Here is an 18,820-nt window from a genome sequence, read left to right on the forward strand (position 1 = left end):
TGTAAATTCATTTCATTACCTTGCCTTGCAAAAATATTTCTAGCCCTTGAATTCTTCCATGTTGTTTCACATAAGGAACACAGCAGACAGGTCAGGAAAAGTTCTGGTCCAGTTTAAAGCAGGGTCAGGTTCTACAACAATCGCACAAGCTTTGAACATCTCCCAGAGCTCTGAGGGGACCTGGAGAGAAGACAGACCTCCTGCAGACCTACCAGGACATGGACGTCCACCTAGACTGACAGGCATCAGAGGAGCAGCCAAAAGGTCTCTTCTCTGAAGGAGGTGCAGAGATCTACAGGTGGGAGTCTCTGTTGACAGGACAACTGTTCTATACTTCTGGTATTAATGAAGGAGTGGCACAAAAAAAAAAGCTATTAGGAAAATAAAACGGTTTCCAATTTTTTACAGGGAGACAACAAATATGTAGAAAAGGTGATCTAGTGGGATGACACCGAAACTGCTTGGTGACTGAGATAGAAAAAAAAAAAAAACACATGTGGGGGTAAAAATTGGAAAATTATCCCCACATGGAAACAATTGAGAATCTATGGAAAAACGTGAAAACTGATATCTACAAACACTCTTTACCAACTTATCTGTGCATTTATGCCTGTTTACTCTTTTCCAACCCTTAACTACCATCCATCCATCCATCCATCCATCCATTTTCTAACATGTCTATCCCTTATGGGGTCATGTATTTATATATATATATATATATATATATATATATATATATATATATATATATATATATATATATATATATTGACTTCTACGTGTATATATTTATATTACCTTGTGTGGAATGTTGTAAATGTATATATAAAAATGTGTGTATATCTGGAGCATGTAACAAAAGTAATTTCCCTCTGGGATTATTAAAGTATGTCTGATTCTGATTCTGAGGGTGAGAGGCGGGGTTCACCCTGGAAAGGTAGCCAGTCTGTTGCAGGGCAACACAGAGACAAACTGGACAAACAACCATTCTTGCACACACTCACACCTAAGGAGAATTTAGTCAGGCCAGTTAACCTAACAGTCATGTCTTTGGACTGTGGGAGGAAGCCAGAGTACCCAGGGAGAACCCACACATGCACAGGGAGAACATGCAAACTCCATGCAGAAAGACCCAGGGTAGAGTCGAACCCAGGACCTTCTTGCTGCGCCACTGTGCAGCCCAACTACATTGCACGTTTTTGTTTTTAAAAAAAATAAAGAAAGAAAAAAAAATAAAGAAAAGAAAAAAAAAATAAGAAAGAAAGAGAAGAACAAAAGAGAAAAACACAGAAAAGCATCTACTATTCTCCTTCCACTTCCCACTACGACCTGCTTTGTCTTCATTTCTCAGTCTTGATAAAACTCATTGAGGTTCCTGAGTTTTAGCGTGACAGACTGTGGAGAAACATAACCTAAATACTTTGACACCGTGAAAAAAACTGAACACGTGGAGGAAAAGCGCCAAGCCCAGGAGGAGTCTGGTGGTGTTTGTCTCCCTCTAGTGTCCAAAAACAACACTACATATTCTGTGCATCTTCCTCACGTTTCCCCTCATTAATTAGTTCTTCAACAGATAATAACGAGAGAATTAGAAGCGGAAAAAGGAAAATGAATCCTGCAGACACCGTGGCACGGCATTCAGTCGTATATAAACGACACTTGCACCATGCACGGTGGTATTGTCACGGTGGCCGAGAGGTTAAGGCGTTGGACTCGAAATCCAATGGGGTTTCCCCGCACAGGTTCGAATCCTGTTCGTGACGATTTCCCTTTTGTCCACCCGCCAGTTACTGGACGGTATCTGAGGTCCTAACACATTACAAAAGATCCGAACACATTCCTAACGAGCTCAACCAATCACTGGTCCGCACGTGACAGTTCTGTTTTCGGACCTTCGTTCGGACCTGTTGTAACGTGTTAGGACCTCAGAAGCAGTCCAGTACTGCCCGCGCAAGGGAAAACAGAGAAAAAATTAGGAAAACGTACACTAAATAAATTTGTATCTACTCTTTTATCTTCTGAACATTGTTTACACACAGTTCTACTAGACTTATTACAGGGCGTTGGACTCGAAATCCAATGGGGTTTCCCCGCACAGGTCCGAATCCTGTTCGTGACGATTTTCCTTTTGTTCAGCTCAGATTTCAAGCGTAGCGTTAAAATATAATCGGGTTTGTTAACCTACTGTGAGTTTCGACCATATATTTGAGCTTTTAGGCCAATGGTCCCTCGACCTAATCTTAAATAGAAAAACAGAAACCTGTGAGAGCACGAAATCAATCAACAAATAAATTAACCTGGATGACTGCGCGCATGATTGGGTCATTTCTTACACAAATTACATTAATGATTACGTTTACAAACGTCGCTGATGCTTAAATCTCGCAAGGTCAACATTTTCTCGCGTTGAAAACTACAGTGCGCATGGCACCAGAACAAACCAATTTATTCTTCCCTTAACGGCGCTGTGAACCATATTGTGAGTGGCAAGATTTGCTTGGTTTGCTTGCTTGTTCTAGATTAACCCTTGCTATACATAAATTAATGTAAATAATTTTAGCAGAGGCCATCAAGACAAAAATGAACAACCCATCTCCAATATTACATATTTATTATGTGCTTAAAAATAACTTAAATTAACATAGTTCAACTGAGAACTTAATCGGTTTAAATAATAATAAATAAACTATATTTACTCCAGGGATTTTGTTGGTCAGACATATTGGGGGAATCAATATTTTAATCCCGTTTTTCAAATTTCAGTTTAAAATATAGAATAGAAAATTTTATAATAATCTTGTATGGTCCCACAGTGAGAACATGTTGGTGTATTTACACCATGTGAGCTGGCAAGCTGTTTGTTTAGTAACTAGCTGTCAGCTGACAGAGTGCCCGGATAAATGTCATGTTTATTACAACGATACAATTACAATTTAGAAAAAGCTAAAATATGCAAGATGTTTTTAATTATTTAAGAATTTTGTATTCAAGACATATTTCTATGTTTTTGATGGCTTTGCAATGCATCTGAAAAGTAGAAAGTCACATAAATAAGGAAAAGCCATTGACTGACAAAGGTGTCAGTCAATGGCTAATATATAGCCATTGACTGACACCTTTATATATATATATATATATATATATATATATATATATATATATATATATATATATATATATATAGGTTTGGTTGATTGCAGATTTCCACACGGTAATGCTGCGCGGATAAAACAATGGGTGCAGAATGTGAGAAGGGTGCAATGGGTGCACGTATGTAGATACATACTTGTAAGTGTAGTATATGCAGATTCTCAACTAGAACTGCAACTCTGTATATCATTACACCATTGAAGATATTTTTGGTCATTTATTTACTGTTACTTTCAACATTATTATTATTATCATTATTATAATGCAGAAATGTGTGTGTGCATACACACAATGTGTGTGTGCATACACACGCTGTGTATGTAATGTATAGATATACATGTACACTTGAGTGTGTATTTAGCAAATTTGTGTGATTTTCCTAGTGTAGAAACTGAACCTCTGTGGAGTGCTTAAATTAATTCGTTTATTTAGCTCTATTGTAAATCTATATCAGATTTAAAGGCTATTGCACAGACACAGCATAACAGTGTACTACATTTGACATTTTAAAAGTCTTAAGCCCCCCTGAACATGAGAAAATCATCCGTTGTTCGATGCTGTAGCACACGTATTCCCTTGTTACTGGAGGAAAATCGGGAGTACCAATATGGCGGCCGGTGGCTTCACAGCGACGTGTACTACCAACGGCCAATCAGTGAATAGATAGAGATCAGTGCGTACAACCCCCAGGAGTCTCGCGCTTCTTGAGCGACGCGGACCGGCAGGATAAGTGAACTGTACCCCCTCCTGTTGGCTTGGTAATGGTACAGTCCAGGCTGTATAAAAATCAGAGGCAGTCTACGCCGACGTAGTTTTGGGGCTTTGTAGAGTTAAGAGAGGAGCCGGTACCGTGAGCAGCCGGCTCTAGCTTTCATAATTAGCTTTGTTAGTTTGGCCTGGGAGGGGCTGACATTCAGAACATCCAACTCCTGGTCTTTTTGAGTAATTTCTACCAGACATATACTCGTTAGTTATATATAAAAGCAGCTGGTCCGGATACGACTTTGAAAAAAAGGGGGCTAAAGCAGCTTCTCACATTCCGAGCCTTACAAAGGAAACCACCGTGGGTTAAACATCTGAACCGAAGTCCAGGTTCTGTTTCAGAGGTGGTTTCTCCCCAAGTCTGGCAGCAGGCTGTGGTTTTAAGATGTCTCAAATAACTTCAGATCAGTGAGTCCAGCTTGTTCCGCCTGCAGGGAGACACTACAGCCTGCCAAAGCTGCTACCGTAACAACTTCTTATTCCGGACTGAGCTGTTGGCCGCCGGTGTTTTTTGTGGAAAATGAAACCGTTGTTACGGGCATAGCGAGACGGAAAAGCTGCTGGTATGATGCATTCTGGGACTAGCCGACGGTAGCTAGCTGCGAGCTAACAGGCATCCCGCTAACTTTTGGTGCTGCTGGAGACGATATTCACCTCCTGGTGTTCTTTGTGGGTTCAATGACCGCTTAACCTGGACGGACGCATAGAACCGACCCGAACCTGAAGCGATACAAACCGCCTCAACCGTTCCGAACCGCAGCTAGTTAGCTAGCAGGCTAACTAGTTAGCTGCTAGTTAGCTAGCAGGCTAAAGCTAAAAGTAACGGCTGGTTGGCGGAGAGGAAGCTAACAGCCGCGAGCCCAGGATGGCAGCACCTTCTAACGAGGCCTTGTTCCTGATAAAGGACGTGAAACCCGGCTCTAAAAACCTAAATATTGTGTTCATCGTGCTGGAGATCGGTGAGTTGCGAGGCCGAAGCAGCCTCCATTGCTCCACGTCCACTCGTGTTCGTGTCTCTTAAAGGGACCGGCGGCGGGGTTCTGTCCGAGCTAAGCCCGGTCACCGTCCCGGGAACCCTGCGGGGGTCCCACCGAGTTCTGACCTGGTTTTGTTTTGTGTGTTTGGTCTTTTTTTTTTTTTGTTTCCCCATTCAGGGCGAGTGACCAAAACGAAAGACGGCCATGAGGTGAGGTCCTGTAAGGTGGCCGACAAGAGCGGGAGCATAGCCATCTCTGTCTGGGACGAACTGGGGAGCCTCATCCAGCCTGGGGACATCATCAAGCTCACCAGAGGGTAGGACCGGCCCCCAGCTGCTATTCATATCTAGTCCAGCTCAAATTAATTTAACTTTTTACGCTGAGATTTGTCTGGATGGGCATTTCTGCAGAGTTATATATATTTTTTCTTTTTTTAGCTATGCATCCATATGGAAAGGATGCCTGACCCTGTACACTGGAAGAGGAGGAGATCTTCAGAAGATTGGAGAGTAAGTTTATGTGCTCATATAGAGTGAATTTTGTTCCAATATTGTAGCAAAGAAGGTGTTTTGTAAATTTGGAAATGCAAACAAAAGTTACTTTTGACAAACTTAAGCAAAAAAGGGTTTTTAGAGTAACTTTGCTGTTTTCTAAGATTTGATTTGATCAAATAACATTTTTAAATATTTTTCATATTTACTTTTTTTTCATTCATATTTTACATTTTAAAATGTATCTTTTTCAGATTTCATTTTGCAAATTGCATTATTTTCAAATTGCATTTTACAGATCACAATTTCTTTACTTCTGGGGGCGGGGTTTCCTGTGGCATGAGGAGATACTACTACTACTCTTAACAATACTCCTTAGCAATCCGGTGTATTATCGGTTCCATTATCGATACATATCAAACGGGGTAAAAAAAAAAATCATGATCACTGGCTTATTTTTTTTAAAACATTTGGAACAAAAGCAAACAGTACAAAATATACAAATAATAAAAAAATAGAAATGTGTATGTATGCATATCAAAGGTTAAATAAAAAGTATGTTGTTGGAGAAATGTCTACATTGACGAGACAAAATATGATTAAAAACACTCTATGCTCAGCAAAATAAAAATAACTTTAAAATGACTTCAAGTATTAAATATTTTTACCTCAATACAAACTACATTTATACATTTCATTTTATACTATGAATTTTAACCAAAAGATGGCAATGGCACCCATCCAAGTGGCTAAATCTGTAATTGACAACCAGTTTTAATATGCAACACCCATTTACACTATAGCCCACCAAAATGTGTATATGTAGTTCAAACTCACAACACATCATCTCCAGACACTTTACAAACTCAAATCATTCAGACAGAAAGGGTTAATTCAATTCAATTTTATTTATATAGCGCCCAAATCATGAAACATGTCATCTCAAGGCACTTTACAAAGTCAAGTTCAATCATATTATACAGATTGGGTCAGATTATACAGGTTGGTCAAAAATTTCCTATATAAGGAAACCAGTTGATTGCATCAATGTCCCGACAAGCAGCATTCACTCCTGGGGAAGCGTAGAGCTACAGGTAGAGTTGTCTGCATTGTACATGGCTTTGCTGCAATCCCTCATACTGAGCAAGCATGAAGCGACAGTGGGAAGAAAAACCACCCATTAGCGGGAAGGAAAAACCTCCGGCAGAACCGGGCTCAGTATGAACGGTCATCTGCCTCGACCGACTGGGGTTACAGAAGACAGAACAGAGACACAACAAGAGAAACAAAAAAGCACAGAAGCACACATTGATCTAGTAATCTGTTCTACATTAGATGGTAGTAGCGGGTGAGCCGTCTTCTCTGGATGATGTCACAGTTAACAGAACGCCAGACCAGGTGTACCTACTATGAAGAAAAAGAGAGAGAGCAAAAAGTTAAAAGCTGAAATGACAACACATAATGCATAATTGAAGAACAGTAGAACTCAATAGAGTGAGAAAATTAGATCCTGATATACTCCAGTAGCCTAAGCCTATAGCAGTAAAACTATAAAGGTAGCTGAGAGTAACATGAGCCACTCTAGTTATAATTTTTGTCAAAAAGAAAAGTTTTAAGCCTAGTCTTAAAAGTAGACAGGGTGTCTGCCTCACGGACCAAAACTGGGAGTTGGTTCCACAGGAGAGGAGCCTGATAGCTAAAGGATCTGCCTCCCATTCTACTTTTAGAGACTCTAGGAAGGTTTTCTATCTCTGAAAACCCAGCTGCCTGCATTTTTGTTGACTCTGCAGCAATCCCTCATATTGAGCATAAGTATGTGCTCAGTATGCTCTCCATGTAGTGACAGTGGAGAGGAAAACTGCCCTTTAACAGGAAGAAACCTGCAGCAGAACCAGGCTGGGTGTGAACGGCCTTCCGCCACAACAAAGAAGACCGTTTAAGACAGAGCAGAGACACGGAAGCACTGATCCATGAGTACTTTCTATGAGGGATAACAATAAATGGGTTTTTGCAGCAGGAGCTCCTTTAGTGGCTTCATCTAGTAGAGAAACGAAGCTAAGCGGATACGCTCTGATCCAGTTTTCAGGTCTAGAGGCTGAAGGAGAGCAGACACAGTTGGTGGCAGGAAAAACTCAGCCAGTAGCTTTCTAGGAGGGAAACAGGGTTAGACTCTGGGAGACGGGGACAAAGCTCTGCCACACAACCTTAGGTCAGCATTTTGATCATTAAAAAATTGAAGTATCTATTTTTCAAAAGCTTTTGTTTCTCCAATATTTAGATGTAATGTCAGTTTCCTTTAGTTCTAACCCTTATGAATAGACATTTTGTATGTACAGAGTGCATACAGAATGAAATTTCGTTGCATAAAGCTTACGGCAGTGTAATGAGATTGCAGTTGGAATAAGATATTACAATATAAAGTGCAGCAGTGATCAGAATGTAACAATGCAGGAAGAAAATTGCAGAATGTTCAACCATGTTTATGGTGAAAATAATAATGGTGCAAAAGGCATTAATATGAAAAAGTTCGGGGCAGTGCAAAAATACAGTAAACGTTCAGTTGTGTGCTATATAAATGTGTTTTATAAAAGTTATAAAAAAAACAAACAGCTGAATAACATTGAGTATACCTGGGAGGATGAATTGGGCAAATTAGCAGCTCCAGCTAGCAGGTTTAAACAGCAAATTTCAGTGTAACATTGCGCTGAAAGTTGTCAAAATTAAGGCTAAATTAGACCGTGAGTGTAATGATGCTACATGCTAAGCTAACAGTACGACACAGATGTTTGAGAGCAACATTAAGTTCAGTGCATCGGTAAAGTTGTAACTCGCCCAGACAACAGAGCTGTAAGCTAGCGCTAGCTGCTGTTAGCTTCACATACAGCCCAATAACAGGGCTCTGTCTCAGTTTGGGTATGTCTAGCTACCTACCCGAGCCGGTAGGTAGAGAGGATATACTTGTTTTATTATGCCGTTATCATATTTGAAAAAAGTCTCCAAATGACTGATTTATGGCAAGAAGTTTTAGAAAAAATGATCTTCCAGCAAGATTTATCGTGAAAGGCCTACTTATAAATTATTAATCAGCTATAAGCGACTTCATACACTGAAGAGTTGCGCTCAGGTAAACTTCTCTCATTTACTAAAACGTTCCATAGTTTACGCCTTAATAAGTTAACTATTTATAAGGGCAGTGACATGAAGCGGTGGCCCACAAACCATGGAGATGGCAATGAAATGTGAACCAGGCGTTAGTTTAAATCTGCTTTGAGCGCTTTGTTTAAATATCTGAAATGTCCAGGAGAAGTGACCAGACCAGGTTACAGTAGATTTATTGGTATGAAGGAAAAAAGGCTGAGACCGGGGAGCAAACCGACCCGATGTCCATCACAACCACAGCTTTGGACGTTTCTACATTTTATTTATTTATTTTTATTTATTTTTTTAACTCTGACTTTTCCTCCTGCAGGTTCTGCATGGTTTACTCCGAGGTGCCCAACTTCAGTGAACCCAACCCAGAACTTCTGGCCCAAGCCAACCAGCAGAACAAGTCTGTGAGTAGGAAACGCTGCCGGGGGTCACCGCTGCCTTTTTGCGGTCTTCTTCTCCCATGTTGGTTCTGTTCCAGTGAGAAGAACTCTGTTTATAAAGTGTCTCTTTCCTACAAACACCAGAGACGAAGTAACTGCTTTAATCGCACCAGGTTCTGAACACTTAGTTGCTTCTACTTGGCAGCTTTTACTGTGACTACAGGGTTTCCCCAACTTTTCAGCCGCCACCCCCAAAGTAACAGACTGGGGCCTCCAGTTTGGCGACAGGGAATCTTTTCCTTTATTTTTAGATAATTCTGAGTAGTCATAAAATTACAAGAATAAAGCTAGATTATTATAAGAAGTCTAAGAAAAGCTGCTGCCCTCCCCTGTATCAAAATGAGGAATGTGGAGAATTAAAAGTTCTAATTATATATCTGTTTCACAAATACGGAAATGCTAAACCCCCCCAGCTGCTCTGATCTGTACAGGTTATTCTAAGATTTACTGTTTTTTAATTTTCTTTGTGTCCAAACAGGGGAAACCTGACCAGAACCAGAGAGGAAACTCTCCACCCAATCAGAACTCAGGTACACCTGCTCCACCAGGTCAGTGTCTCTGCCTTGGTTCTGGGGTTCTGCTGTAGACGGTACAATCATGTGCTGCAGTATTTCTAACGGGACGTAGAGCCGCAGTGGTTTGTTTTAATAACGTAGCATCACCAGCGGTTCTGAGTTCTTTCTATTGACCCAGTGGGTCAACAGAACTTCCTGTTGTAGATTCTACGGCAGTAAATGGGTCCAGCGGTTCGTTGTTAGACGCCACCTACTCTTTGGGTCCTGAAATACCGTAATATTTCTAATACCTCAGTGATTTCCTTCTCTCCCCCCCGCCCACAGGTAATGGTGCGATGCCGCCTTTTGGCAACAACCCAACAGGCGGCGCGCCCCGGGACCCGACGTTCGGCGCCGTCGGGCGCCCAAACGGCCGGTCGACGGGCAACGGCGCTCCGCCCGTCAACGCCGCCGGACCCCCGCCAACCACAAAGTCCTCCGTCACCATCAGCAACGGCAGGGACCCACGACGTGCCAAGAGATGAAGCTGGAGGAGAAGACAAACCCGGGTTGTCCTCGTGTCCCCCCCCCCCCCCCCCACACTGCCTGTGACGGCCTTCACAACAATGAATCATTTTTCTACAGTCCAAAGTAGTCAGACGCATCATTTTTGTCTTGGTTGCCTCCAGGTCCCGGTCCACCACCTACGCCATCAGAACTCTGACTCAGACCTGATGGTTGGGTTCTGCTCCGCTCCTGTGAATGACCAGCTCTGTGCCAGTGTTACCCCCCCCCCCCCCTCCTATTCTTGCAGAGAACACATCCTACTTGAACACTCGATGCACTTTCTTCTCTTAATTTATGTCGACGCTCGGCTGTCGTTCATGTCAGGAAAAGGCATTCCTCCTTTTTTTTTTTTTTTTTTTTATTTAAGTGGAAAAACGGCCTTAAGCGGGTGAGAAGCGTTCTGGGACTGGATGCTGCAGCAAAAAGTGACTAAAAACAGGCCAGTCAGCGGTTTAAAGCAGAATTATGTGGACTGGTGACCATCGCTCCATTAAAACATGTTCGCCGTGAATTGTACCTTTTTTATCCTGGTGACGACCGCCTGCCAACAACGGTTCACCGACTCAGTTTTAGAGTAATTATGCTGCCATATTTGTTCTTTTGGATCCATAAACTATTGGTATCAATAAATTCTGACATGTTGGGTTCACTGGCTCTTAACAGCTTGCATCTTCTTCACAAATTGCAGTTGATTAAATGTTTCTGTCCATCCTAATTTAGACAGTTTTTCTCTTAAATGTGAAATCTTTATTTTTATTTTTTCATCCAAGAATGACGTATCTTAAGACTATTTACTGAGGTGAGAAGCATTTGGTAAATGCTCCTGACTTCCTCTGGAGCCATAAATGAACCTGATTGGCTGTGCGCTCTCCAGCTCCCCCTGGTGTTTAGAAGAGAAACTGCGTTGTTTTCCACTAGCTGTGGTTTGAGCACAAAGCGAAGACGTGTCCAGCGGAATGAAAACGTGTTTTTCTCTGGGAGGATCTGCTACAGCTGCTCCGTTTCGAAGGAACACGTTGCTTAAAACCCCCAAGTTTCCAAACATCCTTTGTTGCACCAAGCACCTAAACCTTTGGCCCTCAGTTCCCCTAAACACTCTGATGCACTTTTTTTTTTCGTCTTACGAGCAGTAACTGATTAGAAAAAGGATGACCTGAAATAGAACTGATAAATGTTAATTTAAACTAGGATTGCCTCCTTTAAAAAACAAGTAAAAGTGTTATTAAAGCAGAGCATATTATGAATATTCATGAAAAGTAACAGTGAAACAGCCACATAAAGCTGTTTGGGTCTGAGCAACACATGAAAACAGACTATTGTGTCACAAATGTGGCCCCCAACCACAACTTAGACCAAAGTCTGGAGCTGCAGCACCGGTGGCTGGTTAAGTGTCTCAAAAATGATTTTTAACATGAGAAAAGTTGGGTCCAGCACAAAGCAGCTGCTTTTAGTGTTTGCTCTCCTGTTCCTCTTCAGGGGAACCGGACTGTAAACATACAGCAGCTTTCACCCAGACTCAGGCGCATCTTAAACCTGGATAAACTGTGTTTTCCATCCAGATTCTTACTGCTGAGCAAGAGATGAAACAAAAATATAGGCTATAAAAAAAACAAATCAAGCCCAAAATGTAGGAGATGAATTTGCCTTTTCAGAGAAAAAAAGCAGAAATGTTCCATGTTTAGTTTTATCGAGTTTTATCAAGCCGGTAAAAATAAACCTCAGAGGTCTAAAATCTCATAAATGGTCGTTTGTTGTGATGTGGGGCCTGAGAGAAACTCTCACTAGACATAAACCACAAGCAGCCTGTCGCTCACATAAAATCCACTTCGTCTCGGCCCACAAATATTACTTCATCTCTGTTCAAATCAATCTAAAGTTCTCAAACTGTTGTGTGAAAATGATTTATTATAACGACGCTCAGTTCATTGTTAAACGTTATCCACAGAGAACGTCTCTGCAGCTGCTCTGCTTTGAAGAGGGTGAAAATAGCCTTAAATCCACTATTAATGTTTGAACTAAGCAGGCAAATAAAACCAAATCTACAAGTTTAGACACCAGGAACCGACATGTTTCTGATGCTGCTGCATTACGCTGCTAACATAAATGTAAATGTAGCTTTAAATACAAGAAGACAGAACTGTGACCACTTTAACTGTAATCTTAATCAAGCCTCTGGTTGTTCTTCTAAAAGCTTCATAAACAAAAAGAACACAAAGATTGGTTGGAATAAGCATTTTGTCACCTGTTTTATGAAATTATTGTGAGATGTTACATGTTTACTTTTAGTATCTTGCATAATTGTTGCTAAAAGTGTTATCCTTGCACCGGTTATTTATGTACTGCTGTTTTTTTAGTTTTTTTGTTTTTTTTGTATTTCAGGAAGCAGCTTTCACTTCCTCAGAGGGCCACAGAGCTCCGTCGGCCTCTTTTTAAGGAAGTCCAGCATCCTCTTTGGCACGTCTGTGCACAAATGCATCTTGCTTTAGATCTGGTTCTGCTCCACTACCATACCACACCATACCACTTTTATTTATAAAGCACTTTAAACACCAGCAGGACCAAAGTGCTGAGGCAAAAAACAGTCAAATGCGATCAAGACTACGATGCTTGGAGGAATGAAATACAAAACTGCTCCCTGGTGAGAAACTGATAAGCGGGGTTTGTCTCTGAGACAGAACTGACTTTGTTCTCTGAACGCATCATTCAGTCGTAGCCAGAATGAAGCAATAGAATGAACCCATTGCTCTTCCATGGTTTAGGTTGTTAGAGAGGCGGTTCAGTCAGCAGAAGCCGTTAAGTTTACCAAAACACCGAGACCAGTGGTGTGACTACAGGGAGCACTGATACTGATCACTCTTCTCTTTACACATAATTATTACTGGGTTAAATTAATCTAAATGCTACAGAAAGCTGGTTTTGACCTGCATTACGTACTGCATGTCATTAGAAAAGCCAGTTACACTGCAAAAATGGATCTAAAAATAAGTAAAATGTTCTTAAAATGAGTGTATTTGTCCTTGATTTGAGCTGGTAAATAAGATTATCTGCCAATGGAATGAGTATTTTAACCCCTAAAATAAGATAATTAGACATCCTGCACTTGAAATAAGATGATGGAGATGAGTTGTTCCTATTTTAAGTGCAAAAATCTTATTTCATTGGCAAATCATCTTTTTTACCTGCTCAAATCAAGGACAAATACACTAACTTTAAGAACATTTTACTTATTTTTAGATCCATTTTTGCAGTGTACCACCCAGCAAGTTTATAAAAAAAAAACACTCTGGCCTCTGCTAGTCTGAAAATATAAGCAGTATTTTTACTAACTTTGTTCCCTTGATACTAAAATGTTCTGTTGTCTTTGTCAAAATGACTCTGAGTTCCAGGAAAACCTTCGTTTCAACCCGAATAACAAGGTCCAGGTCACAGGAAAGGCACCACAGAGGAGTCATTACTTCCTGAGTTACAAGTACGTCTCAAGTTAAGAATGGTAAGTCCTAAGGTTTACATTTCAAATCATTAACAAGTCATAATCAGCTGTCCCTGAAACTTTAGTGTCGGGAGATGATGCAGCTCAATGTTTGATTTTAATGTTGCCCGGTAAATCTTTGACTTTTAAAGAGATCCTCCAGTAATTTCAAGTTAAAACGCTCATGTCCAAGTCATCAGTATTTAAGTCAAAGTAGAGTCTTTTCTAATAACCAAGTCAGGTTTCAAGCCATTAAATCTGTGGCTCAAGTCTGACTTGATTCAAGTAATCAAGTCAAATCCACAACATCCCGATGAAACGTCAATGTTTTTTTTCTTCTAAAATGATTTGATCAAATAAGTTTAAGGCTTGGAGGACTTGGTCCCACCTGCTTGGGTATGGTTGGTAGGTGTTTACTCTGTAGGCTACTGCTGATGAATGGAAGTCAGTACATAGTCCCAATATGGACAGAAATACAAACGTGTGGTTGCTTTAATGTGTAATATCAGGAAAACCTAAAAGAAAAAGAGAAATAAAATCATAAATGTGGCTCAGATAGAAGAATCCACCTGGGTCCCTATGCCAGCAGCTTCTACTTGGAAAGGTGCTTCAGTTGTTTTTCAATGCAAAAACTGAACTAAAAATAAGTAAAATTCTCCTGAAATGAGTGTGTTTGAGCAGGTAAATAAGATGATCTGTGCCAGTGGAATACAGACTTCACACTTAAAATAGGAACGACTCATCTCCATCATCTAATTTCAAGTGAATATATCTAATTATCTTATTTTAGGTGTAAAAATACTCACTCCATTGGCAGATTATCTTTTTTTACCTGCTCAAATACAATAATTTTAAGAAAATGTTACTTATTTTTGACCTGTCCAGGGTGTACCCCGCCTCTCGCCCAGTGAACGTTGGAGATAGGCACCAGCAACCCCTCAGGACCCCATGAGCGATTAAGCGGGTCAGAAAATGGATGGCGAAAATAAAAGAAAATGGATGGATGGTTACTTATTTTCAGATCACTTTTTGCAGTGCAAGTTAGTAAGTAAAGTAAATTTATTAAGCGCCTTTCACAGACCAAGCAACCACAAGGTGCTGTACAGAAAACCAATAAAACAACAATTAAAACACTAAAAACAAGATAAAATGACAATAAAATCCAAGTAAAAATAAAAATTCAACTGAAGGCCTCTTTGAAAATAAAAAAACTGCTTCTTAAAAGAGGCCACAGAGTCAACTAGACGAGGCTGCAGACGTAGACGGTTCCGCGGCATATTGTGTGAGAGGATTGCCTAAATCATCTGGGGCCTGGTTGTTCAGCGCTCCGTGTGTCAGTGTGGGAATTTTAAAGGGGGACCTGAACTCTATGCAGCCAGGGTAAGGAATATAAAACTAGGACGATGTGATCTCGCTTTCTGGATGGAGTCAAAAGTCTGGCCGCAGCATTTTGTACGGGTTTTAGAGGCGTGAGACTGAAGATTTATCCGACCCAGTAAAACGAGCCTTAAAGCAATCTAAGCACGATGACACAAATACACAAATGCATGAATTTCCAACGAGGAGAACCACATGTCTCAGTCTGGGAAGGTTCTTTAAATGAAAGAACCAGGAGCGAGGCAGAGATCTCAGGCCCAGAGAAAACTGAAAATTACACCAAGATTTCAGACGCTGGACAAAATGAAACGAGGCTGATTTTAGACTGAAGGGCAGGAGGCGTTACAATCATTGTGTTAATGTTAATTTTGGTGTTTAAACCCAGGTAATAGCAGGAAAGCCCATCACTGATACACATCTGTAACTATGGTATCTCACAAACAGCCTCCATTCATTTGCTTCTTTAACAAAGACAAATCTTTGGCTTCCAGTGATTTTCTTTCATCCAGTTCCTCAGGTCTGGTTTTCCTTTGCGTACAGCATTACGTCAGCGTTGGGTTAAAGCACCTCCTAACGATGGTGAAAAATGAGCTTTCAGGACTTTGTCACAGTGTTGTCTCTGGATCCCATCTGCTTTTATGTTCCATGCAGGTACATGTGTGTCATTTATTATAATGCATAAACCCACATCTGCACATCTATGAAGCTTTTTGTTGTTGTTGTTGGTAAAAATGGAGCTTCTCTTCTGTCTGAAGCCTGTCTCTGCCGTTCTGGTCATGCTGTAAACCGGAGGTCGACACTTGTGACACCGGCAGTTGAAACACATGAGCTGTGTGGCAAGAAATGTGACAAACCCGTGTGTCAACAAAGACACGTGTCATGAGCGGGGAAGTTCCTCCCGGCCGCCGCGGTCGCTCCCGGCAAAGTCCCCTGAATGTGTCACCGTGTTGGTCCCCCGCCCTGATGGAGGAAGGATTTCCCTTTCGCTTTCAGCTTTTATCGCCTCATAAACACTGAAAAACCAAACAACTCGTGTCTGTGTTTGGTCATTCTCACTGATATTTGTATTTGTGTTCCTACGTTAAGGTCTCGGTTGTGTTTCTATTTCTCAGGTCTTTTTTTTTTATTTGACTTTATCCCCAGCCATGCGGTCAGCGCTGGCTTTTAAAAAGCGGCTTTCTCTGGTGCCAAAAGCGAACAGAATGGATCTGCGTTGGCCTGACTCACTGAAGGATTGGTGACACACGTGTGGAGAAGAGTTGAACAAATCAGATGACGAGAAGGTGAAGTAAACAGGAAGGTTAGGTTGATGGGAGGAGAGTTGTGAGATACAGGCTGTGTTCCTGGTCTCCTTGTGACACACGGGGTGCCTCCTTCAGAGAAGACGCCACAATGACTGGTGAGTATTTCTCTAAGCTATAAATAACAGCTAACGGAGAAACTTTTTGTTTTATTACTAACAGAACTCTGTCCGGTCTGATCTCTCATTTCCATCATGCCCTCAGATCCAAACACGTCGTCCTTTTTCGGAGACTTCAGCTCCATTTACGACGAGCTGAACCTGACGTACAACTACACGGAGTTCTTCCTGGACCCGGCCACGCAGCCCTGCAACACCTACAGCCTCCCCAACGCCGTCACGCTGGCCGTCTGCGTCTTCTACGTCTCCATCTTCCTGCTGGCCATTCCCGGCAACCTGGTGGTGGGCTTGGTGATCGGCCTGGGCAAGCAGGCGCTCACCCCCTCCGACCTCTACCTGCTCCACCTGGCGCTGGCCGACCTGCTGCTGGCCGTCACGCTGCCCTTCTGGGCCACCTCCGTCACGCAGGGCTGGGTGTTCGGCGACGCCATGTGCAAGATGGTCACCGTCCTGCAGGAGCTGAGCTTCTACTCCAGCATCCTGTTCCTCACCTGCATCAGCGTGGACCGCTACATGGTGATCGTGCGGGCGATGGAGGCGCGCAGGGCCAACCGGCAGGTGCTCAGCTGGGCCGTCTGCGCCGGCGTCTGGCTGGTCGGGGGCCTGCTCTCCCTGCCCGGCTTCTACAGCTCCTCCTTCACGCCCGGCAACTCCACCAACGTGGAGTGTGGCGTGCGGTACGACCCGCAGAGCGCCGACGAGTGGAGGTTGGCCACCCGGATCCTCCGCCACGCTCTGGGCTTCGTCATCCCGCTGGCCATCATGCTGCCCTGCTACGGCGTCACCATCCGCCGCCTCCTCCACGTCCGCGGCGGCTTCCAGCGGCAGCGGGCGATGAGAGTGATCGTGTGCGTGGTGGCGGCCTTCCTGCTCTGCTGGACGCCGTACCACCTTGCCGTGATGGCGGACACGTTTTTCCGGCTGAAGGTGGTGGAGTACGGGTGCCTGGAGAGGACGGCGGTGGACCAGGCCATGTTCGCCACGCAGAGCCTGGGGCTGCTGCACAGCTGCGTCAACCCGGTGCTGTACGCCTTCGTGGGGGAGAAGTTCAGGAGGAAGCTGCTGCAGAAAATGAGGAAGATGGGCATCATGGACAGAGCGTCGGTCTCAAGAACCAGCAGGTCGTCGGTGTCGTCAGAAATCACCTCCACCGTCATGTGAAGACAGAAGCGTCTTGTAACTTCTGTTATCTTGTGGACTTTGAAAGAAATGCATATTTTTGTACATCCAGTTGCTTTTTAAAATTCCTCGACCTTTTGTAAATACCTCTTTGTATGTATTGATCCAGTTTTCATCTTATTTATATTGGTTTAACTCGTTTGCCCATCAGGAAAAAGGCTTTAAGTTAAGCTGGGAACAGTCGTGCTGCCTGTTTTTTTTATTTTTTTTAGCAGAACTGAGTAGGTGACTGGAAAGTGGAAAAAACAGGTCTGTCAAAATTTGGGGTAAGTTGTGAAAATGTTTCATAACTAGCTTACAGCGTCACAATGTCTAGTCTGTAACTATCTGGAGGTGTAAAAAAAAACACCTTCAGATAGAGAAGATGTTAGATGGTGAAATAACTACTGTGACTGTGGAACATAGGCATTTTTTTAATGTCCTAAAGATCAAAATGTTCTTCGTTGAAAATGTAGTTAAAGTGTAAGACTTTGAGCTGAAGTGTTTGACATTTTAAAAACTGTGTGTATGGCTAAAGGTTCCCATTAAAGTTGAAAACAACGGCTCCCTTTCTGCTCATGTGATCAACAAAAGCAGCTCTGAGTCACATCATCAATCAGCTGAGAGAAGCAACGTTATCCTCGACGTTCGGTCTGTCGGCCCGGCCGGAGACACCAGAAACAGAAGTTATGATTCTGTGGCTGTTTGAGGAAAACGACGCCGCTGTCAGACATCAGCGGGAACATTTTCTCCCCCCGTTTGACCGAAAACTGATCCCTCAGAAGAGAAAGTGATGTTTTAAAAGCAGCAAAAGAAATGTCTTCTTTTTCTCTTTCCTCTATAGTTTAAGAATCCAAATCCCAGTTGGTCAGATTTCACCTCATCCCTCATATGTCCCTCATCATTTTAAAGAAAAAAGGATTTTCTAAAACTCACCAGGGATAACGAGGAAATTATGGTGTTGCGCGGTTATATGTTCGGAACAAATGTTGTTTCTGGTTTTTATCCCCATTGTTATTGTTGCTTCACCTTGATGTTGCTGTAGACGCTGCTGGTCAGATGCTAACGGGAGCTGGGCTTTAACACAGCAGGGCATCCCAGAGGTGTACAGTGAACTCACTGTAATGCTGGTGAAGATTCTCAGTCATCCAGGTCATGGTCATTCCAATAAAAGGTAAAAAACAAAGCAACTGGACTTGTTTTCCGTAGTTTCGGTCCAATCTGCTGGCTTAATAACTTTAACGACCGCCCATTACTAAGGGGTGGACCTGTTTCTGTTGAATTTGCATGTTATCTAAGCCATAGCAAGACCCTTGTTTGCCAATGGTATAAAGCTTGGTACTCCACATTACTCCAGACTTTTTG

The 18,820-nt window shown here is 42.3% G+C and overlaps 2 protein-coding genes and 1 non-coding gene across 4 annotated transcripts; all 3 read left to right on the top strand.

Moving 5' to 3' along the window:
* The first annotated feature begins 1,681 nt into the window (after positions 1–1,681).
* trnas-cga lies at positions 1,682–1,763 on the top strand. Its single transcript has one exon. It is a non-coding gene; the product is annotated as a tRNA-Ser (tRNA).
* Positions 1,764–3,939: 2,176 nt separating this feature from the next.
* On the top strand, positions 3,940–10,691 carry nabp1a (nucleic acid binding protein 1a). Of its 2 annotated transcripts, none has more exons than XM_012879621.3 (6): positions 3,940–4,871; positions 5,067–5,205; positions 5,327–5,398; positions 8,850–8,934; positions 9,449–9,500; positions 9,810–10,691. In XM_012879621.3, exons 1-6 carry the CDS (start codon positions 4,778–4,780, stop codon positions 10,007–10,009), a joined length of 642 nt encoding a protein of 213 aa, XP_012735075.1. In that variant the 5' UTR covers positions 3,940–4,777; the 3' UTR covers positions 10,010–10,691. The 2 variants fall into 2 exon arrangements, with proteins under 2 accessions (XP_012735075.1, XP_012735074.1); XM_012879620.3 differs by having other exon boundaries at positions 3,942–4,871; positions 9,449–9,518.
* Positions 10,692–15,682: 4,991 nt separating this feature from the next.
* On the top strand, positions 15,683–18,021 carry LOC105938015 (C-X-C chemokine receptor type 2). Its single transcript, XM_012879614.3, has 2 exons — positions 15,683–16,276; positions 16,383–18,021. The coding sequence occupies exons 1-2, from the start codon at positions 16,270–16,272 to the stop codon at positions 17,456–17,458; spliced, it is 1,083 nt and encodes a 360-aa protein (XP_012735068.2). The 5' UTR covers positions 15,683–16,269; the 3' UTR covers positions 17,459–18,021.
* The last annotated feature ends 799 nt before the right edge of the window (positions 18,022–18,820 follow it).

The sequence above is a fragment of the Fundulus heteroclitus genome, chromosome 7 (assembly GCF_011125445.2).
Source record: "Fundulus heteroclitus isolate FHET01 chromosome 7, MU-UCD_Fhet_4.1, whole genome shotgun sequence".
NCBI lineage: Eukaryota > Metazoa > Chordata > Actinopteri > Cyprinodontiformes > Fundulidae > Fundulus > Fundulus heteroclitus.